The following is a 23,544-nucleotide window of genomic DNA, read 5'->3' on the forward strand; positions in this document are numbered from 1 at the left end:
TCTTTAAAATCCGATTACCAGACACATTCTCTACAGTGTCCTTGATGGATGACAGAAGCTGAAAGTTCTAGAATGCAGGATGTCCGTTGGTGGAAGCATAGATCCTAAAGTGAGCTTTAAAAATCGGTTCTCCTACACGCTGCCCAGAAATTGGTCACGTGGGTAGAGACAAAACACCTCCCTTCTGGAAGGGAAGAGACAAAAGTCATGACTATTTGTATGGCAGTTATCACTTATATATAAGCAGTTTGTCCTTGATCCCTAAACCCAACACCTTTCAGGTAAAGAATTAGGCTCAAAACTGGCTTGTAGAAAATAAACGCAGAGGAGTATCTTCACTTCTTTTCAAGGAATCAGTGAGAGTACGTTAACTACACAAAGGGCTATGCTGACCTACAAAGAACTTTTAAAACTTCCCAAATGTTTGCTTTGAAGAAAATAGTTATTTATTGTCAAAGCATCCAACATACCTGGATAAACTATAAAGTTTAATAAATCTTTTGGGGATAAAAGAAACACATAACTATTCAGACTCCATCTCACTGGCACAAAATTACACTTTGTATTAAAAGGAAATACATATTTACCTAGCTGTTGGCATTCTTCACTGAAGTCCATAATCACTTCATGATACATGCACTTCCCCCTGCAAACGTAAACGGAACGGCGACCCCCTTTTTATCCATTTTATTTTTGTAAGAACACAGCTGTCATCAGGAAATGCAGAAAGCAGCCCACCTTCCTTCGTTACTTTATATCTAAAATAAATTTTGTCCTTACATATAATTATTACCTCTAAACCATAAGAGCTTAATAATTTAAGTAGAAACGTATGACAAATGCATCAATATGTTGCAATATATGACATTTTTTTTTTAAATGTACCTTTGCTTTTGGGAAAGTGAAAACTCGTGCATTCAAAAAGAAAACCCCCTCTAAACAACCCACCCAATCCACAATCCACCATCCTGTCCCGTGTGTGTGTGTTTGTGTGTGTGTCCCAAGTTAGACATTTGGATAATGAGGCTCCTGGCGAGGGGAGGGACCTGTATGTGCACGTGTTCGGTTGCAGTAAGTGTTTGGGGGCAGAAGGAAGCGGTGGATGTCCTCGCGTGTCTGCTCCTGCAGGTGGCTTGACTTGCGCGCGCCCAGGCGCGGAGGAACCGGAGTCCTTTTACGCATCAATTATGCGAGGTCATGTGCCTGGAGAGGTGGTGACGCTCCCTGAAGGACTCGTTGCAAATGGGGCACTTGAGTTTCTCCTCCCGCCGCCGCTTCACCAGGGGCTCCATGGCGTACTCCTTTTTGTGGTGGGACCGCATGTGGTACACCAGGTCGGAGGTCATGCGGAAGGAGGCGTTGCACTTGGCGCACCAGTTCTGCGCGGGTAGACACAGCGAGGTGAAGGAGGGCGGCAGCAGGGTGAGCGCCGAGGGCAGCTGCAGCTGCAGGGGCCCCGCGGCCGCCGCCGCCGCCGCCGCGGCGGCAGCAGCGGCCGAGCTCTTGGGCCAGAAGGCGGTGGCGTAGAGGAAGGGGCTCTGCTTGGGCAGGCCGCCGCCGCCGCCGCCCCCGCCGCCAGCCAGGGGCCCGCAGGCTCCGTTCAGGTCCGCGGCTGCGCCCTGCAGCTTCACCGCCAGCGGGTCGGCGGCGGCGGCGGCCGGGTAGAGTCTGGTGGGCCCCACGCCGTCGGCCGGGTGGCACGGCTCGAGCGCGCCCAGCTTCTGGCCCAGGACCAGCGGGGACAGCTGCGAGAAGGAGCGCGCGGGCTGCGAGAAGGCGCTCTTGCGCTCGTCCGGGGAGGCCGCCTGGCCGGCCCCCGCGCCCCCGGAGCCCCCCGAGGTCCCCGCGCCCCCCAGCTGCGGCACCGAGGTGAAGGCGCTGCCCCGCGCGGGGCTCCCGCCCTCCAGCCGGCCGGGCCGCGGGGCCAGCAGCTTCTCGGCGCCGCCGGGCGACCCCGACGAGGGCGTGGCCGAGCCGGCGCCTCCTCCTCCGCCTCCGGCGTCGGGGTCCTCGGCTGCGCCCCCCGCGCCGTCCGCGGCCGCCTCCTCCTGCAGGCCCGCCGCGCGGCCCGCCTTCTTGACCTCCACGAAGGCGCTGCGCTTCGCCTCGCCGGTCTCCGGGCTGGGCGGCGCGAAGAGCCGGCCGTTGTCCTCCAGGCCGAAGTAGCTGCCCGCGGCGCGGTACTGCTGCGGCGTGCACACCAGCTCGTCCTCGGAGGCCGCCAGCGGACGCTCCGAGAAGCGCGCGCGGCCGCCCTCCGCCGCCGCCTCCTCCGGGAACCGCCTCTTCCCCTTGCAGCCTCCCGGGGCGACGCCGTCGGGACTCAGCTCCGCCTCCTGGTGGCCGGGGCCGCCGACGCTCGGGGCCGCCGAGCGGGAGTTTTCCAGTTCCCGGGCCAGGTTGTGGAAGTCCGTGGACGGCTTGGCGCTGCCGCCCCCGGCGGCGGCCGGTGGGTTGCCGGCCTCCGGGGACGGCGCCGGGTAGTGGTGTATGGGCCCGGTTTTGCAGAACTTGGGGCCCGGGACCAACGCTGCCTCCTGTTGCTGCTGTTGCTGCTGCGGCGGCGGCTGCTCTTTGCCGCCGCCGCCGCCGTGGTCCTTGGTGCCCACGCCGCCCCTTGGCTCGTCCTGTGAGTTCGCATCAGCGTTGTGAAGTCTCTTGGGGCAGCGGAATCGCAGATGCGCCACGTAGGGGAACTCAAACTGGAAACGTTGGCTGCATTCCAGGCATGTGAAAGGGGACGACCCTGCTCAGTGAGCGAAACACACACACACACACACACACACACACACACACACACACACGCCACATGGTTAGTCAGTATCGCCTCCAGGCCATTTAGCCATCATCCCCATAACAAATCCACTTTATCTTTCCGGGCCGAGTGCCCGAGAAAAGCATAGACTCTCTGACTATTTGATGTAACTTTCTTTCTTGATTTGGTGCAAGCTCATTTATCAAGGTAGGCGCTCCCCAACTTTTCTTTCCCCTTCTGTCCCAGCTCCATTCCGGACAGCGCCTCGGAAGCTTCGTCTATCCTCCGAGGTGCCCAAGAAAAGCTTTTCTTAGTCCCTGCTGAACCCCTGCGTTTCTCCTCAGCTAGCGAAGGACCCACAGGCAGGTCGGGAGCCAACCTACCGTTCATTTTGTGGGATCTAGATGGGTAGAGCAAGAGCAACTCAGTCAGTTCTTTCCCGTACCAAACTAGTAACTCCTCATCTTTGGCAATTCTGCGCAGAGAGCGGTAGAACAGCTGTCCGTTTTTTATGTAAGCCTCGAGATTCTGTTCTTCCTTATCTCTGGCTGACTGGACCAGCCGCAGCCACATGAGACCTTCTGAGGAACCATTTGCCGCCGAAGTGTCTACCTACAATGTTTATGGACGACAAGAAGGGAGGTCCACGTGAAAGGCGGAAACCAGGATTATTTCTTCTGTTTGGGTTTTGTTCATTCCAAACAGTTATCCGAATCCAAGTCTGCAAAAGTTGGCCAAAGTCGGAGCACAGCCCTATGTTTGTAGTCAACGGGAGAGAGAGCCGTCCTTGGCGAGGTTAGGTCAGCCTTATAGATCAGTCCCCCAGAACTTCCTTTTCAGTTACCCCTCATCACAAGAGCCGAGGGAATTTCGTGTGTTTCAGAAGTGAAAGGCAAGTTTGGGTCTTAGCAATTGTTCTATGGCACTCACGCCCATCCTCCTGACTGTGGCTTGAAGCACTAATAGGTTTTCTTCAAAAAGAAACACTAGGAAGTAAGAGGCCTGTTACAAACACAAACGCGCATTTAACGGTGCTTTGCTGCCAGAGCAATTGCCGTTTTTATTTAAACACAAACTCTGAACACTAGCTAATGTTAATTTGCAGAAAGCGATATTTCAGGACACGAGGAGACCTCCTCGATTAGAAAACAAATATACCTGAAGCTTGAAAAAGTGCTCTCAGGGAGTGCTTAATATGTAAATTGTCCCAGCCCTAGAGAGGTCTCCTTAGCAATTTAGGAAACCCTAATCTGGGGAACCTAAAACTTGGGCACTTATTTAGGTATCCTTAGTGTTTCAAGTCAATTTTTGTCTCCCCCCCCCCCCCTTGGAAAAACCAGTTGACAATTTGAGTCTAGCTTTTCTTTTCTAATGTTTGTCGTGTTCACTCTGATTGCTCAGATCATTCCATCGTCCTTAGGGTAGCGACTTGGTCCTTCCCAACAGGAAATTACCCTCAGATCTCGATGAGACTTACCCGGAAAATGTAAGGTACCGTCCTCTTGTCTGTGGACTTGAGCGCGATGAAAGCGATGCTGTCATACAGCGAAGTGTGGCTCAGCACACAGGGACCGAAGATGGCGTTCTCTGGGATGTCACAGGTTGTGTATACACTGGTGAAAATATCCGTCAGGCATTGTTGGACAGCCTTGGCATCTCCGTCCCAGATGCCTCTCTGGATGCCCGAATCCTCCATCACTGGAGACAGATACACAGGTCAAGAAGAGTTGTTACTGACTTTTCTGCTGTGAACTTCGGCAGAGTGCTTCCGCTCCTAGACATATTTTCTTTGCACTTGCCGGCTTTTTTACATAGCTTCTATTTTAAAAATAAAGCAGATCAATCTGGCATGTTTTAAAGATGCCAACTTCGAAGTATTCTTTCCTTTTAAAGAACAGGAACGGGAAGCATGGGAGCACATTTCTTGCTTGAGAAAAAGAAAATAAAGAACTTGTGAAGACCAGAACAGGCTGTGTCTGTATTACCTTGGGATGCAGAGAGTGGGGGTGTTGGGATGAAGGTAAGTTTGTGTGTGTGTGTGTGTGTGTGTGTGTGTTTAAACCAGCATATGTAGATTTTTTTTGACTGAATACAATCCCCCCCCCCCTCAAAAAAAAAAAAAACCCTTCTAACCCTTGGGAGAAAGTCCTGTCCTATGTACAGAACCTGGTGCCACGATCTAATTTTCCTCTTCTTCTTCTAACAAGGGGAGCAGCCTTAGCTAGCAGGCGGGAACAGCGGAGCATGGCGAATGGATTTCAAGTGGAGTGTCAGGGCCACTAATTCTGTGTCAGCTAACCTTTCTCTGCAGCCTACAAGAAGGGACGCATGTCTGCTCATTACCATAATCCAACACTGTCCCTCGGAGGCTTTAATTAAAAGCAGCAAGCAGAGGTAATTATTTTTTTTCTCGACATGCTTATTTATGGATGAGGTTGAATCCCAGTTACCTTGTTATACATGAGGGTGGATTGAGTCGCTTGTGGCCCATGAAGCGAGCAGGTACAGGGCAGGCCTGAAGTGTCCCCTGCCTGAAATACTGTGCGTAATGACTGGTGAATTCTCGCTTCCCCGGATACCACCCTGTTTAGGCAAGAGGGGGCAGCCCTGCCTGAATGGTCCTCGGTGGGCTCTCCAGCTGTTTAATCCGCAGCAATTTAGAAAGTAATGCCCCAGCGGAGGGCTCTCTATTAAGCTGTCATACAGGGACATTTTCCTTCCTCGGCCACTGGACACCCCCAACAATATTTGGTTAGCACTTAAAGAAAGCAATGATTTAAGATATTCAAACTAGTTTTTAGTTAGCCATGCCATTTTTCTGAGGGCTGTAACGATTCTGCTAAGTTGATACCCCCCTCCCCCATAATATCAATATTGACAGTGATTTCTCTGTGTTTATATGACTTAACTGTCAGGGGAAGAATAGATATTACTCTTTATTCTTGTAATGCTAGCTTCTCATTAAAGAGCAATACTGGTGATGTGTATTTTTACCAACATTTACTAACCAATTAGTCTTACAAATGTCATAAAATATAATGCCTAAAACTTCGGTCAGCCGATTTCCTATTCATTCTTCCATATGCCCAAGTGAAAAGTATATTTTCCAGACAGTGGAAATCAAGAAAATAGCCACAAAATAGAAAGTTTAGGATGCCACACTCTGTTCCTGGACCCGTCCTGTCCCCTTCTGATTTCTAATTGCAAATCAAACACAGGTTCCCTTAGCTCCCTTTCCGCACAATCCCACTCTCACCTCCCATTTGCCTACATCTCAACGTTCTGTACCTTGATTTCTGCATTGCTTTTGAGAGTATCTTTCACAGAAGCGTTTCATTGTGACGGGAGGTCTGTCACCACTTCGGCATCAGCGGAGACTCAGTCATTAAAATGCAGCTGTATCTAACAATACAGCGAAAAGGTCCCACGCCCGGGCTCATAGGTCCGCGCGGCCACGGTGGCTGCCACGTCTCAAACCACCCACAATAAGAGATGGGCAAGACCCCCCCGGGCTTTTAACGTTGTAGCCTCTCCCAGCCCTGTGCTCAACTCTAGGCCCCGGGTTCTCTTCCTCCGCCTATCTTCTAGGGAAACCCAGATCCGGTTGGGCTCGCTGAAAGCCGATCTCTGCGGTGGCTGCTGCCGTAAGCTCTCCCTCCACTCCGGGCTGGCATTGTCTGGCTGCCGCCAGCTCCCAAGTCCCATGCTTCTCCAGCAAAGTGCTCCCACCCGCTCCTCCCTTTGTATAATCTTATTGGCAGCGGAGATAATATTCAGCGATCGTTTCCCTCCTATATTCTAGATAATGAGGAGGAAGGGGGTAATTTTTTTTTTTTATACACTCTTTCCACTCAACCTGCCCTCTTCCCATCCCCCTCCCACGTCAATGCAAATAGACTTACCAGAAATAAGGTCAGGACGGAGTCGCCCAAATAAGGCCACCTGGAACCGACGGGATGAAACCCAGTTTTCTTTCTGCCTATTACATTAGTGCATCTCCGTGTCAAGAGGTGTCAGTGTCTGTCCAGAGAGAGAAGAGAGATGCAGCTAGGTTAGGAGAGAGAGAGAGAGAGAGAGAGAGAGAGAGAGAGAGAGAGTCGAGTTGTACAGATGGACCCGATGCAATGACTGACTGGCACGCAGACACACACTTTTTGTTTGCTGCACATAATCTGCCCAATGACGCGTGACAGCCCACGTCCCCTCCCTTTAACTCTTGCTGGTCTGGGAGCTCCCTCCGGCGCCGCAAGCCTGGTTTCTCTGGCCTGCCCGCTCCAGGCAGATCCTGAGCTCCTTCCCTAAGTGGCAAAGCTTCCCCAGAGGAGCCTGGCCCGCCTCCTCCTGCAGCTGGGTCCCACTGGGACTCCTGGGGTGCCAAAATCCGTCTCAGGCTATGGAAGGAAGGTGTCAGAAGAAGCAGAGCGGCTCTTTTCCGTTTTGCTAGGTAGGCACCCGGAGGACCTAGGATAAGGAGCTGGCTACCTTACTACTCTCATATGTCCCCTCCTATGTCCAAAGAAAGGGTGAGGATTCGCCCGGCCCGGCGAGATTCTCTGGCCATTGAGCCGCAGTTGATCTGTGAATCTAGTGCCCTAGAAGGGGACAAACTGGCTCTCACAAAAGGCATTCGCCCTACCTAGCAGGAAGTCCCCTGTAAATTTGGGGGACCAGAGGGATGCTCTTTGCTGGGAACTTGGCTTAGCCCTTTCCCGCCCTAAGGGATAGGGTGAGGTGCTAAATCTGGAATGCTGCCAGACTTCCTAAAGGTGGTTTTTAAGCCCAGGACATGGGTGGGAACGGGCCAGGAGGCCGTTGCTGGGAAGATTCGAGTCCTTGGACTCAGGTGCTAAAGCTTTTCACCCTCCCTATTGTGTACCGTGTGGTTCCTCGAGGGACCTCATAATGGGATTGTAAGACCTCGGGGTAAAGGAAGGGTAGTTCAAAGTGGTGGTTTTTTTTTTTTTTTTTTTTTTTTTTTTAATATAACTGAGATGGGCTCTCAAGAGTCTTTCACATCCAGCCGCTGATGGAGGAGTGCATAGAGTCTGAGGACTGAGGCTGTCTCGGGAGCCTCGTTTTTGTGCGCTAAGCCACTTAGAGGCGCTGGCTCGTCCTTTGCGCAGCAGCTGATGCTAATGACTTGAGAGGTCTTTAACAGCCACAGAGTTTACTCCTTCTGCGGGGGCCACAACACAATGACGCCTGGGGCTCTCGGTCTGTTTTTCTCCGGTAGGCTCTCTAGTCCTAAGGAAATAAAAGGCTTTGAGTGGCACAGACGATCCCTCAATTCCGACCCCCCACTCTCACTGAATTCAACTGGGCAATAGGTCAGGTTTAGTATGAATCCAATTGTATAGTTTACTCGCTAAAGGGCAAGAGGCAGGGCCAGAATTTAAGAAGGGGACAATCTCTGTCCCTGCCTCACAGGGTGAGCATATGAAGGTTTGGTAAAGAGCTGTTATGGGTATGATCTCCCGCAGCCAGCTCTTAGACCTCTCTGTCTGGAACCTGGAGGCCAGCAAGACATCAAGGTCTTTCTTGCCACCAGGGAGGAATGGGCACTGGAGAAATGCAGGGAATTTCCAAGAAGTGAACTTCTTTGGCGTCTTCTCATTTCTGGTCACCTACAAAGAAAGCTGCCAATCCTGATCAGAGAGAATCCCTGTCTAAAACCAAGCTGGGGCTGGAGGCATCATAGGTTGGGAGAAAGGTCAAAATTCTCGTCTTCCTTTCAGGTTGACTAGTGAGCCTTGAAAGAAAGTTCTAGAAGAGTACCTCCTCTTCAACCTAGAGCATCCTTTCTCCTGTGAAAGTTTGTGCAGCTTAAAATAGCCTGGTGATGGAGCTCGGTAAAATAGCAGACTTCAGATATCTCTACAGTCTGCAGCTGTATTTATGACTCCATTGACCGCCTTGTTCCCTCCCTACTCTTCTCCTGCCCTGTTTCTCTTTCAAACACAGCATCCCTGTATTGACACCTTGGAGAGTTAGAAATGTTGAAAGAGTTGTCTCAAATTAGGGAAACAAACATCCCAGGTAGAAGAAGTGGGATATTTAAGTGAATGAAGAGAAGGTAGAAGAAGAAAGATCAGAAGGCCCAGACACATGCAACAGAAAGGCATGATAGGAAATCAGTTCCAGGGCTAGAGAGGTGGCTCAGCCGTTAAAGGGCTAGGCTCACAAGCAAAAACATAAGGAAACGGGTCTAAGAGCTGTGGTGGTGTAGAAACCAAGGCCTGATTCAGGTGATGCAAGCCTTAAGGGAAGGAAGGCCTGCTTGGGAGAACTTAGTTCCATTAATGAGTTGAACAGAACAGAACAGTCTGCTTTGGTTATCGTTATCGGACAGAAAACACAAAGTTTGTCTTTTCCAGAAAGCATCATCTGCCCATGCATTTTTAACAATGTTTGTCCATCCAGTAAAAACCAGTGTACCCACTCCACTTCAGAAGGTAGGCTTCTACAAGACTAAATATACTTGGAGGGTGTTTTTCTTGTGTCTGACTTTTCTTTCCCCATTTTTATGTCTCCTTTCTCCTTACCTATCTCTGCTTAAGTACTGAATTTTTGTTTCTGCCTTGAGTGAAATAAAGAATGCTTCTGACATTTAAGATGGGAGCTCATGAGCTTGATTTTCAAATCTGAAACTAGAGGGAACCCAGAATTCACAACACCAGAAAAAAAGAAAGGCCTCCTTCCTCAAGTTCTAACACATGTTTCATTTCATTTTCCACATTCTAAGTAAATTTCCCTTCCTGCTTTTAGTTAAAGTACCTAAATTTAAAAATCCCTCACATTTTATGGATCTGAGCTGATCTTTTGTTTGAAGACCAAATGGCTGATATATCCAAACAAACAGTTAAGCTGAAAGGCCTATGTCCAAGGTTTCCAGTATTTTAAGTGGTACACATTTTATTTGGTCATATAAATGGTCAAATGACAATCATTAATAGAATATTAATGAACTCCACAGATTATTTTTATTTTTCTCTAGCAGTGCATGAGCTAAGATGGTGCCCAAACTAATTTGAAATCACTTCCTGGATTTCAGTGATGCTAAAATGAAGAGTTGAGATATTTATTCAGCCTCAGACAGCACTATAAAAATATACCACTCGATAGTTTTATGCAGTGACACAGAACACTGGGTTTATGAATGTATTTGGAGCTCCTTCCTTGGGGTTTATTTCCAATTAAATGACTAGAAGTGCAACTATAATGAGGAAGAACAGCCACACTGCTCTGCTTTAGCAAGGGAAAGGTTCTTATAGTTGTGGCAAAAACAAAACAAAACCAAAAAACCCCCACATATGTTGACTACATCACTGTTCTTTTGGAAGGGAAAGCTAGAGAGAAGTTGATGAATGATAATTGAAGTCATTCCTTTAATGACCTCAGAGAAAGGGTGAAGAAAGGGGAAAAAAAAAGAAATTTGTTTCTCCCTTGTGCTTAACAATCAAGGCCTCAAATATCTTAAGTTCTGTAACAGGAGGAAAACAAGGACATCTCTGCGGAGGACTCACTTAAGGACTGGCCGCGGGTGGTAAGAACATTGATTTCCTACGGGTGGCTAGGCCTTGGTTTATATCTCTAATTCGATGGCCAAAGCAATCTGTCTGCAGTCTTGGTGGTCAACAGAGTTTGGCAATTACTCTTACAGATGAAGGGAAAATAGTTGTTAGAGATGAGAGGACATTCACAGTAGAAAGTGGTAGCTCCTCCCAGGCTGATTAAGTTCCCATATGGATGTCTGTGGAAGAGGTTGTTGGAGTTAGACAGAAAAAAGAAAACAAACCAACAACTTCCACGTACTGAGTGACCTTATCCTCATCACTTGGAATAAGCAACTTGCTAAGGGAAAAACTTGACTGATGATTTGTACTTGGAAGCAGAGCACCTTTCAGGGAATTTTTGATTCATTCTTTTTCTTTTTCCTTTGGATGGGAGAGTGAGCAGATGAGACCGGGTTTCTCTCTGTAGCCCTTGCTGTCCTGGAACTCACCCTGTAGGCCAGGCTTTCCTCAAATTCACATATCCATCTGCCTCTGCCTCCTAAGTGCTGGGATTAAAAACATGCATCACCACACCTGGCTAGCATTTTCTTTTATTCTAAGAATGACACCTGGTGGGCTTAAAGAGAGTGTGGGAGATTAATCTGATTATTTGTTCATCGAAGGTTCACCAAGATTGAGGGCAAAATTTGTACTTTACAAACACATATGTAAGGTCAGTTTGGGTCTATTCCTTTCTTAATTCACTGGGTGGTTATCTGAAAAAAAAAAATGTGCTTCTTGGCCTGGTCTTGGGAAACCCAGAAACTCATGAGATGTATAACTCTATAGCTTGTCAGGAAGAAGTTCATATTCCTGACTCTTTTTCTCTTCAGTCAAAAAGAAAAGAAGAAGGAAAGACATTCTTTTTCCTTTTCTTCTCACCTTCCAACTGTCCTTAGTGCTGCTGTAACTGTAGACACTGCCACTGTTGGTGTCATTGCTATCACAATCTACCCTTCTAAAGTTTAAATCTCCCTATGAGGAATTCTGGATTCCAATTACACCTTTATTGGGATTACCTGAGAGTTAGCTAGGGTTTAAAGCACTTGTTATTCTTTCCCTGCTCTGTCGTCCTCTCCTCCATTGGAGTGGTGGCCTACTGGCTCCATGGCTTCTGAATAGAAGTTCTAGACGGGCTAACAGGCTGAAATGATACACTATTGATCTAAAAAACACAGCTTCACAGTCAACTGGATGGGGAGGATGTGTGAATAAAGTCTACTATATTGACCCCTGGATGTTGCCAGTCCTTGTGCCACACTCCAGATGAATGTCTGGAGATCTAACAAGGAATAGCTAGTTTTCCATCACATTTGATTCTTGAGCTGTTCCCAGACTCTGACATCACTGGCCCTCAACATAGCTATACAAGTTGAGTGGAGCAAATAAGCTCAGCACTCCTCACTAAGGCCAGGAAGAGTCGTGTCATGTAGCACCTGACAGTCCAGAGGGAGACTTTTGATGAGGTTGATTCAAATCTGGAGAAGGTAGTCACATTGAGGGGCTCCATGACTAATTTCTCCACACAGCCAGGAGAAAGACCTTATCCTGCATTCAATAACTGAGGTCCACCTCTCCACTCAAGCTGTAATTCTAGAGTTCCAAAAGGAGGCACCGATTGGCACATCCTGTCTGCTTCCCAAGCACACTTATTCCCTGGTGCCTAATTCCAACTGGCTTTCTGAGCAGATGAGCACTTTACCGAGCAAGGAATTGTGTTGCTGGGAGTGAACAGCCAAAACATGTCTTCTCTTGCGGAAGGGGTGCACACATGTTCAGGCCTTTCTAGCTTCAAATCTGCTAATGATGATACACTTTCTTGATGCCTTGCGGCTTGGGGAATGATGTCAGTCGTAACAACAGTGAGATCCACATTGCTTTGCCAGAGTCTTACAAGTCCCCCTGAAACCTAAAGTACCCCCTTCCTTATACTGCCAGTTGAACTGTTGGAGTACAAACCATCTTCCATTATTTCAGTGCGAATGAAGAACATGTGTAACATATATTAATTTAACATCAGTGGAGGAGGATTTCTCAAGTGTTAAGTGAAAAGCCTATAACTTTCAACAGATTTTCAAAAGTACTTAAAATCACCAGCAAATGCCGTTTTCAACTTGGAAGAGTAAGTCTTGAAAACTCAAACATGAAAAGTTTGTCACCAGCAATAGCAACATCATAGGTGTTACAGACAACAGTGAAAGCACTTCATGAGGTGGCGAAGAAGTAGACAGTAGGAGCTGGCATGTGTGTTTGTTCTTTTGGAGCATATTAGATGAAAAGCTACTTCTTCAGCTACTATGGCAGTCCCCAGTAATAGGATAAACCAATATATCAATGAGCCTTCATAATGTTTTAACAAGAACTCCTGTTTTAAAAAAAAAGAAAAAAAACTATTTAAAATTGCCAAATAAGTATTTTGAAATATTACAAACAAACATTATTGACTATAATGACTGTGACAGAGCAATATCCTAGGCCTCAAATTCAGCATCGCCCAAAACAACTGTGAGCTCCATTCATGTTGTCCCCTATTCTCTCTCTCCCTGCATAACTGTAACATTTTAAGAGTAAAACTGAAGTTCAAAGATTGAGGAATAAACACAGAGCAATCTTCAACTAGAGGCCAAACTCCCCTCAAGACCTGCCCATGTCTTCCACCTTCCTGTGAGTTTTGCTTCTCTTCAATCAGATGTGCTGTGCGTGCTGCTGGAGTGTATCCCTCTCTTGCCTTTAGAATCTGTTCTAGAGTAGTGTCACCTTGCCCCAGAGCCCCAGCTGAACACACACAGGGCTGCTCCTAATAGGTAGGGACCTACCTGTACAGCCCCTGGAAGCCTGGCACGAGGAGAGGCCAACCAATCTCAGTGCTGCTTTTCTTTCTGCTTCTTTGTTTCCCTGATCCATCTGAAGTGTCATCCTCTATTCAAAAAGAAACATTTGTTAGCCCTTTCCCTACAAGCCTGTACATTTACAACAGGTTGTGAGTGTTGTTGAGATTAGCAACTGACAATAGGACTTTCTGTTCTTTGTCTTGGCTACCTGTCTACAAAACACTCAATGCTCCTTGCTGAATGGCTTCATGTAACACTGTTCTGAGAACACAGTTCAGGGGATGTTGTGTGCTAGAGCTGTTGGCCTCAGAGAGAGACAAAGTGAAAGATATAATTTCTCAGTATAATTTCACTGTGTAGTGTCTGTGTGTGAATAACTGTCCTTCAAAGTCATATACTCTTGGGTTTATCTGAGGTCCTATCATATAGTTTACATCCAAGTAAGGTTTCCCTGAACTTGTGGAGAAGGCCAAAGTATTGGGACTACAGCAGATTTCATTGCCTCTCTAAACTCATTGGGTGTTTATCTCAGGACCCCTTGAAACTGAATTTGAGCTCAGAGTTTGGGTAGCCAGGCAAAGCATGGGCATTCCTTCTGGGTCTGGAAAAATTCTGATTCTCAGGTGCCCGTATCCCAGCAGTAGTCACCGAACTAAGAGAAGGCTAAACCACTGGCCTCAAGAGGAGAGCACCCAACAGTATTTCCCAGGCTAGAAAGTAGCAAAGGTGCCATAACATCTCTATTAATCCACCAGAATGCAGAGCTGGTAGCAGAATATGCCACCTGGGAAGGGCCAGACATATCACCCACAATGAGTAGAGGGGGCCATCTTTAGAGAAGCACGGGGGAACCTTGAACTTGGAGCAGAGACAAAACAACTGGTTTGCTTGGCGCTTTCATTAAATCAGAGGCCTGGTGAAATTCTAAGGATCTGTCACATTTCCCAGGCCCCTAACCTCTCAAATGTCCTCTCTCAATTAATGCCAGTGCTAGGCAATCCTTGTAGAAAGAGGTCTCCAGGGCCAAACCTGCTCTGACAGCAATATTCCTTTCGCCAACATCACTCCCCACCTGCTCCTATCCATGACCTAGCCATGGCAGGTTGCCCAGCTCTTGCAAGTGCAAGACTTAGCACTCTCACTAGCTGGGCTGCCAGTGACCTAGCCCAGACTCCCTTTTCCTGCAATTGAACTGGCTGGCAAGGGCTGCCTCGGGGATCGCAAGTGAGGACTCAGTGAGGAAACCAGGGCGAGCAAGCTTTGGAAAGCCAGTTGCTGGGCAGATGGTAAGGGATTACTTCCAAGAGCCAGGGCTGGTTTCATTTCAGTCTTTGACATCCCGGGGAGGTCTCAATGCCTTCATTAACGAACAGTCTTCTTAGTTAGAAGCCTAGAGCACTGACCCAAGAAAAACCGGCATCTAGTGCACAGACAGCCCCACCAGAGGAGCTACGCTGGGCTCTCACTTCCGTGGCAGTGCAGCAACCTTTCTATGATGTTACCGCGAGGGCCGAGTTTCTACTTGCAAGTGCACAGAAATGCCTGGTAGAGGGCAAATACTCATGCCAGTGATGCCTGTGGTTACTAACGCTGCCTTTGTTTCCTAATTGGGAAAGCTGGAAAGTGTCGCTGCTCTCCAGGAGGCTCAGTGAAGGCTGAGGAGTTCTGTATGGAGGCGCTGGAAGATACAGTAGGCAAAATCTGTCTGCCTCCCCACCCAACCGGTCCTCAAGAGTTTGCAGGAGGCCAGGCTAGACGGATAAAAGGAAAAGCCATGATTTCCTCCTCCTCCTCCTCCTCCTCCTCCTTTATTCCCATTCGGGAAGCTTTGCTTCAGGCCTGGGAGGTGACACAGTCAGATACAAGAGGTATCAGAGTGGGAATGTCAGAGGTAAGACAGCTTAATGGATGGGAAACACGTGAATGTGGTACTGGTTAACTCAAGTCTTGCAGTCAAAACCGAGGTCTGCAACAGGTTGTCACCTAAGTCCGCTAGCCCTTGCCAGAAAGAAGGGTCTGTCCACCTCCCCCAACTCCCACATACTCCAGCAAGCAGCAGCCACAGCACCCAAGATCACAAAGCACAGCTAATTTTCCTAGGGATTGTATGTAAGGCACGCCCTAGGTGCAATGAGCAACTGGGTTAAGCTCTCTTCTCCCCTCAACTTCTCTCTCCTCCTTCACCCCTCCTCAGTCCTGGTTACATAGTAGCCTAGTAACAGCCTCCTCCTACTGTACCAACCTCCACAACCAAGTTTACTTATGTTTATCCCAAGCCCACGATCTTCAACTATCTGAAATCTCCAGCCCAGTCTCTGGATTTGTGGATTCTCAGTTCTCCCTCCTTCTAAAGAATAACAGAGCCAGTAGTGAAGAGCTCTCTATTTGCACACCTAATATTTGAGCTCCAGGTCTTCAGTTAGCTAGTTATGTGTCTGATCTTTAACCTCTCTCAATTTCCAATACTGCAAGTGCAATTTTGTGTTCAGAGCACAGCTCTATTGCTTGCTTGAGTTAGTCAGCCTTTCTGCGCTGCTGTTTCCTGTATAGCAAGGGCAAGCCTATGATGATGATTTAAAAAAGTAGTTAATGAGTCAGCATGAGAATTAAGTGTTGTAGAACATTTGGTCTAGCACTTAGAAAAAGGCCAGAAGTTAGTTATCCAAAGCATCTGAATGCCTCCTTTTGAGATGCTCACCTTTTGAGTCTTAGATCAATTACTAAATGCTTTCTCCTCTCTAGAGAGAAACAAGATAAACGGTCCATGCTGGAATACAGGGTGGTAGTGGTTTTCAAAGATGTTAAGGAGAAATCTGTAGCAGAAAACGTTGACATGTATGGAAGCTGTCCTGGCCCTTTCAGTTTCTAGGGTCAGGAAAAGTGGGGAAGCAGAATAAAGGGGTGGTTGGAACAGGAAGGAGGCTCAACAGTTTTGTTTTGTTTTTTTAATGAAGAAAAAAATGACATTTCTAAGGCCAGGAAAACAAGAAGGATGCCTAACGGTAGAAAGAGAGCCAACACTGAGATCAGCTCACCTCTCCTGATGCCAGGCTTCTAGGGGCTGTGCTGAAGGTGTCTGTATGTCCTCTGGAGAGAAAGACCAGGGTGATAGTGCTTTATAACAGGTTCTATAGGCAAGAGGAGGAGCACACACCCCAGCAGCAGACAGGACACCTCTGTCCCAAGAGAAACCAAACTCAGGAGAGGAAAGAAGGTGAATGATAGGGATACATGTTGAGGTGAATTTGGCCTGTAGTAGAAGGCCGCACTCTGTGGACTGCCCCCTCCCCCCAACCATTGAATTTAAATTTCAGCCTAAAAAAAAAAAAGTTGTATTCACATACACCCTTTAACTAACCCTTTCAAAGCGTTAAGCACACTAGTCTCTCCTTACTTGTCATTTCCCCTCGCCTTTGAGATCAGTGTCCTCCTCTGGTTTTGGCTGTGGGAGCATCCCCCTCCCTTTCTTGTTCTTATTGATGATCTGGTAATCAGCACTGACGCCTCACTCAGCAAGACACACAGGAAAACGTGGCCTCAGACAGCATCTAACTACACATGCTTCTGCTCTTCGCCCTGCAGTGAAATGGCACCAGCCGCCCAGGGTATTTCATAAACTTCTGTCTCTCTGTGCACTCTCCACACAGATCCTGACTTAAAAAAAAAAATGCTGTTAGCAGAAAAGCGAATCAAATCAAATCAAACCAATTCCTTAGTGTTTGACCCCAGGGGCAAAGGAGACACTGGTGAGAAGGAGCCACAACTTGGAAAAAGATTTATTTTTCCTGGCCATAAATCTCAACCCCTTGTTCCTCTGCCCAACCAAGCATGATAAAGTCCTTTTCCATAAAGTATTCAGCATTAGAGCCACAAAGCTCCCCCAATCAGCAGCCATCTGCTTCTACCATAACTGCTGTTCCCGAAGCAGGGAAAGCAGCCGCAGAGAAAGGGCACCGCTGCTAGGCTCCTGGACAAATGAGCCTGAATAGCTCTGCTTTTCCTTGTGTGTCTGTATCTATAGAGACAGGAGAAGAAAGGCCGCATTATATTGATACAACAATTGTAAAACAAAACACGGAAGAGGCATCCAAAGGGCAATACCGCATGCATCAGGGGTCTCCAGATAAAAGGGGAGCTAACAGATTTATAGAAACCTTTAATTGGTTTTCAATTGAAAGCTAAAGAGGCTGGGGCGAAGCCGTGAAGAGCAGCAAAGCGCTCTCCCCTCGTTCAGCCGTCTGGAGGCGTGAGCGATTTTGTGGAGGGAGAAAAGGGGTGCAATGGGCCTCGCCTCTAAAATCGCCACGGGGCTGATTTTTAGATTCTCTTAGTCTCTCTCCGAATGAGGGCAGAGAGGAGGAAGGAGTGCAAAAGGCAATGGCAACTCCCTAGTTCCTGGTTGAAGACGTGTGTTCAACGGGGGCAGTTCCAAACCCGGGCCCTAGTTGGTAAGGCCAGGCCTCAGAAAGAAAGGGAAATCCCACTTCACTCTCCGCTCTCTCCAAGCGCAGGCTCAAACGAGAGTTCTTAGGGCAGACAGTGGTCCTAGCCCGGGCATTTCGCACTCTGGCGGCGGCCACACCCCCTCCTGCAGCGCCCACCCACACACACAGCCACCCCGGACGTCGGTCCGTCTGTTCCCCAAGCTAATTTATTGGTCCAACCCTCCATTATCATTTTTCCGCTTTCTAATTAATCAAAGATAAAAGGCAATGGCGCAAATTACGATTATGAGGGAAACTGGAAGACGGTTTTGAATAAAACGGGAGAAGTGAAATACGATTAATTGAACGACATGATAGTGAAATCTCAGGTGCGAGCCACAAGCCCCGGAGGGGCTGACCCTGCTTCTTGCAAGCTGACCCAAACAAGAGGTCAGCACCCACGTGAGGTCACGGAGGTTCGAAGCCTAGAAGGGAAAGAGCAGGGTTCCAACTCCGGCTCCCAGCCTAGCTCAGCGTCTCCCTCCTGCCCACCGCCTTCCCACCCCCCGCCGCAAGTTCTGGGCTCCTGACTGGGGTCACTTTACAGTCTCCCCCTTGTCTCCCCTGACTGCTTCTTTCTCTCCACTCTTCTATTCTCTTGTCTTGGCCAAGGCTTCGTGATCAGCAGAGCTTCTGTGCTATGCCGCTTTTCAGAATTACGCGAGGGATTAAAAGGCAGACACCGCGTGGGCTCACAGTTTGCACCCGCTGGTCTTTGTGATTAATGTTTCCGAGGGGATTTATTCTGAGGGCTTACGGAACCTGCTGGGGGGGGGGGGGTGTCTAAAGCCCCTTGGCTGCCGCGCAGCGAGCCCGAGGACACCGTAGGCACGCGCCGGGACCCTTGCGGGTTACGGGGGACCTCAAATAGGAGCTCAGGGATGAGGCATCAAGACCTCTACCCTCCGCCCCTGCTTTGGTAGAAACAGGGAGGTTTGGGAGGTGACTTTAGGGTGTCTTCTTTAAGGGAAGTCCTGAGTGCGTTATGAGGAGGGAACTCAGTACCAGGTGACTGAACTGCACCTATTCTGTCTAGCAAGGGGAGCGCGGAGCTCCACATTCTAAAAGATGCGCTGCTCCCCACTATAACATTCACTCCCAAAATCAACACCCGGTTTCTCCCATCGTCATCAGAGGAAAAGCCCAACGACCCGGAGGAGCTGTCCTTCTCCCGGACCAGTGCTAGACTCATCACCCAGGGTGGCATTGTACAGAGCAACAAGTCTGGGCAGGAAAGCCATCGCCCTCCACCCACAGCGTCTCCTAGGGGCAGACAAAACCCTCCCGGGCTATTGTAGGGATGTGATTGTAGGGGAAATTATCAAAATACAAGGGTGGAGGAGGGAACCGAGAGAGAACAAGGTCAGCGCGGGGGTGGGTTAGGGGGAGGGGGAAGGAAAAAGAGGAGAGGGGGGAGAGGAAAGGGAAGGAGTGAGGAGAGGAGAGAAGGAGAGGGAAGAACAGGAGAGGGGAGGAGAGGGGAGGGGAGGGAGAAGGGTAAAGAAAAGAGGAGAGGAATGGAGAGGAAAGGGGGGGAAGAGGAGAGGAGAGGAGGAGATGGCAGGGGAGGAGAGGGGAGGGGAGGGCAGAGGAGAAGAGAGAGAGAGAAAGAGGAAAGCAAATGAGAGGGAGAGGATAGAAAATGGAAAGCGAGCTGGGGGCAGTGAGAAGAGAAGAAGACGAGGAAGTGGAAAGTCTCGCACGGTAGTGGGCATTACCACTCTCGGGAGGAAGGGGGAGTCCTTCTGGTGGAAGCAGTTTTCCTCTGCGCCGGGGTGCGGCGCCCGGACCACAAACTGCCTCCAGAGCAGGTTCTAGGTGCTGGGCGCCCTCTCCTGGTGGCTACGCAGCCGCTCCGGGCTGTCCCACGGGTGGTCCAGCTCCGGCCCCGCCCTCCACTCTCTGGATGAAGGGGGGTGGGGGTGGAGGAAGGTCAAGGGAGAGTGCGGGTGGTCGCCAGAGTTCTGGCCCTGGCTCGCAACCCAGTGCGCGTCCCCGCCTTCTTACCTGCGGAACGCTAGGCGCTCGTTCTGGGGGAGCCGACCTTCCAGTCGTCACGGCGGTTCCGCCCCAGTCCCAGCCTAAGCGCTCAGTTCTGTCCCCGGCTGGTCGGCAGCAGCTGGGAGGGAGGGAGCGGCGGCCCGCTGCTGCGGGGTGGCGTCTGGGTCCGCAAGCCGAGCGCAGGGAGCCGCCATCTGGAGCCTGGCGGCGGGTGGGGCGCGAGTGCGAGGGACCGGCCCTGCCGGGGAGACCCGAGGCCAAGGGCGGCGGCCGGCGCGTGGGGGCAGCGCTGGGTGGCCGCGGCGCCTGTGGCCTCAGAGCTGTGGGAGGGCGAGTGTGAGCAAGGTGTGACTCCTGGGAGTTATCCGCGGTCTGCGCTCCACAGTTCTCCCAGATTGGGGCTTCCCCTTTGGGGTAGATGTGGCGGAAACGTAGGGGACACTCTGGCGTACCCTGAGCTTCGCAGTTCTTCCTCTAGGGTGGAGACCTTCAACCCCCAGACAGAAGGTCGCTGTTGGTCTAAAGTGGCCTCTAGTGTCCCTGGCATAGCCCATCCTACTCCAGGACTCATCCTTTCCCAAAAGACGTGTCGTTTCGGTACCTCCACACTTTATCCAGAACTTGAGACAGGCACCGGGCAAGGAATCTCCCTTGGGGAAAACAGTCTTCAGTTTCCTGCGGGTGGAGGAAGAGAGGAGAGCCAGAGGGGCCACGGAAGTGCGAGAAGCTCATGCGTGCTCATGCGTGTGTGTGTGTGTGTGTGTGTGTGTGTGTGTGTGTGTGTGTGTGTGATCTCCCCTGCCCTCCTTTCATTTCAGATCTAGGTGTTTTAATTCCTTCTACACACTCCTGAGCAGTTTCTCAAGTGATGCCAGCCGTCAGTAAACTCAAGGAAGTAGAAGAGGCGGTTTGTGTGTGTGGGACCCAGGGGACATATTCAAGTCAACTCAAGTTTCTTCACGTTAGAGCTGTCTCTAAACATCCTCAGCATTACAGTCTTTAGGGAACCTAATGGGGGCAGACCGGGCTTATGGACGGTGGAGGCTAGTCTGAATTAAAAAACAAAACAAAACAAAACAAAAAACAGAAAAAGAAATAAACGGAAGACAGACCCACTACTATCCCAAGGCATCAAAAGACACCCCCACCCCCAGCTGTCTCGTGTCCGGCAGAATGGCATTATGTAAACGACCTGGCAAGTCACCCAGTGGCACATCTGGTAGGTGTAGATGGCATTCATTAGCACGGGGCTCCCACTCTGCGGCATGCCAAAGCTCTGACGGAGATGCCCGCTGCCAATCATTCATTCGCTGCCAATCCCAAAGCGCGGCCGGGTGGGATGGCTCCCTTCCACACCGCCATCAGGACTGCAGGAAACAATGTGTTGAGACACGAAAAGATGAAAGCGGAGCTGAGGATGCTAGGCACCCAGCAGATGTACCCCGTGAGGAGATAACCGGGGGAAGAGTCGTTTAGCAGGAAAGCATATGCAGGATCGCAGGAGGGAGGCTTGGGCAGGGGTGCGTGGCTGAGTGGGGAAGAGGCGGAGGCACCTGGAAACCTGGAGGTTGAGGTCGCTTCTCCGGAAACACACAGAGACCCACATTCCAACCTTCACGGCAAGACTTCCTTCTCTGCGGTTTGTGTCGCGTACCTTTGTCTATCTAGAAACCCGACTAGGTCTGAAAAAAAAAAAAAAATTCAACTTCTCTGCTTCAGTGGTGGCCTTCGAGGACCAAGATAGGGTTCCTGCTTTTGCATCACTCTCAGCCTAGTGCTTTGCGGGTGGTGGTGGTGGGCATGGTGGGTTAACTTTAAAGAGTCAAAGGCCTTGCTTCAGCTCCTAGGCTCTCTCCAGAGAAAGAGCTGAACGAAACAAGGAAAACTATTGAAAAGGAAAGGGAAACATTCCACATTATAAAATGCATGTTTAGCTGGGCAGTGGTGGTTCTTGACTTTAATCCTAGCATAAGCAATAGGATCTCTGTGAGTTCGAGGTCAGCCTGGTCTACAAAGCACTTCCAGGACAGCCATGGTGATTACACAGACAAACCCTGTCTCAAAAAGCCAAAAACAAAATAGTAAATACATAAAGCACATTTATACATCGCCGACAGTAGTGAAGTCACAAATGTTTACCTGTTATCTTAGACTTATTCAGTCTTGATAAATATAAGGCCCAAGAAATAGCTAAAATCCAACCTACACAAATAAGTGCACAGCAGCAAAGATATCTTCAAAAGGGCTGTAAGCAAAAATATATTGTAAAATGCACACATAGGTATGATATTTAAGTTCAGGGTGGTTCTCTACAGATGAGAACCACCCAGGAGGCGTTTATATATGATGGCTTTGCTGAGAAATTGCATTGTCTAGAACTTAGCAGAGCCTAACAGCTGGCAGGAGTCCAGCAAGGGCTGAGGAGAAACCTTCAGCATTACAGGGATGTCAGGGTCTCCCCATGCAATAGAGTCAGTGCTATGGGTCCTGGATAAGACAGCACCAGAGGCTGACTGCTCTGTACAGGAAAGATGGGGAAAAGAAAAGGATGCAGAAGAGACTTAACTGAAGCGATCCATTATTTGCTAAACACATACAAAAATTGTAGTAGCAAGCCTTGGGAAAGGACAAGTTCCCAGCGTTACTTAAATATGTAATAAAAAATATCCACTTTCCAGCAAAAATTATGCAGCATACACAGGAAATGGAAAGTATGACCAACACACTGGATAAAATACACACAATAGAAACTTCCTGTGCGAGCGAACTAAGCAATTAAATCAAAGCTGAGAGGTTTAGGATGGCGTTTTAAAGAAAACATGATCCAACTGTTTCTTGCACAACAGAAAGACTCTTTAGCTACAAATATGCAGATAGATTCAAAGTCCAAGGAGATAGGAGCACCAGTCACCAACTAGAGACATACATAGCTGTGCATTAGGCAAAACATAAAGAGGTGACTTTTAAATTATAAATCCGTCAATCCTTCAAGAAAGCTATAATAGTTATAAACAAAGATGTATTTACATGTGTGCATATATATACTTATATGTATATATTCACATATTCTATATACATATATTATATATAACCCTAATACTAGAGTAACAAAAAATACATGATGCAGGAATGTAGAGAAAAGAAAGGAGACATTGATAATGCAATAATGAAAACTTCAATATTCCAGTTACTCATGCGTGTGTGGCCCATGGGCCGCATATATTCTAGGAGAGCTATGAATTCAGCCCCACAAAATCATGAACTTATTGAAAATATTACATGTTATTTTGGGGGGCATGATTCTCCAGTGTAAGCTCTGTAGACCACACCTTATGTTACAGTGTGAAAAGGTTGGCCAGAAGAAGTAGGCCAATATAAAAAATGGAAAACTAGAACATAAACCAGCTGGACGACCTAAGTCAAGTACAAGGGAATAAAGCAAACAACTAATTAACATAAAATAATTAATAAAATAAAGGGATTACAAAATTGAAAAGTTAACGAAGTCAACACTTGGTTGCTGAAGTGCTCAACACAAAGAAGTACTAAAGCTCCAGATTAAAATAATAATAATAATAATCTATTTTTAACAGTTTTCATTTACTTTTTTTGCTCCAAACACACTGACATTTATTTTCTTTTGTATTTGTTTAGAGCAAATGACAAAGGCCCAAATTACAAGCTTTTTTAAAAACCTAAGCTTACCGTTACATTCTTAAACAATTGTCAGAACTGAAGAAGTTTCCTTCATCTGTGCACAACTAGGAAACATCCTTAATTTACACTGACCCTGAAAACAAAACTGAAGTGTTTCTGCAGAAGGTTCACCTGGCAATACTAACTTCACAGCAGGTTGACAGTGCCTGCTCACAACTCTTTCTTTCTTTCTTTCTTTCTTTCTTTCTTTCTTTCTTTCTTTC

General features: G+C 48.5%; 1 protein-coding gene across 1 annotated transcript; it reads right to left on the minus strand.

The window, feature by feature from the left end:
- Positions 1 to 475: 475 nt before the first annotated feature.
- Positions 476 to 19,650, minus strand: Prdm8 (PR/SET domain 8). Its single transcript, XM_055594583.1, has 5 exons — positions 19,631 to 19,650; positions 6,658 to 6,775; positions 4,233 to 4,453; positions 3,139 to 3,367; positions 476 to 2,746 (listed from the first exon to the last, which is right to left on the minus strand). The coding sequence occupies exons 3-5, from the start codon at positions 4,449 to 4,451 to the stop codon at positions 1,182 to 1,184; spliced, it is 2,013 nt and encodes a 670-aa protein (XP_055450558.1). The 5' UTR covers positions 4,452 to 4,453; positions 6,658 to 6,775; positions 19,631 to 19,650; the 3' UTR covers positions 476 to 1,181.
- Between the last annotated feature and the right edge of the window lie 3,894 nt (positions 19,651 to 23,544).

Source organism: Psammomys obesus, unplaced genomic scaffold (genome assembly GCF_907164565.1).
Source record: "Psammomys obesus unplaced genomic scaffold, mPsaObe1.curated_primary_1811, whole genome shotgun sequence".
In the NCBI taxonomy this organism is placed as follows: Eukaryota; Metazoa; Chordata; class Mammalia; order Rodentia; family Muridae; genus Psammomys; species Psammomys obesus.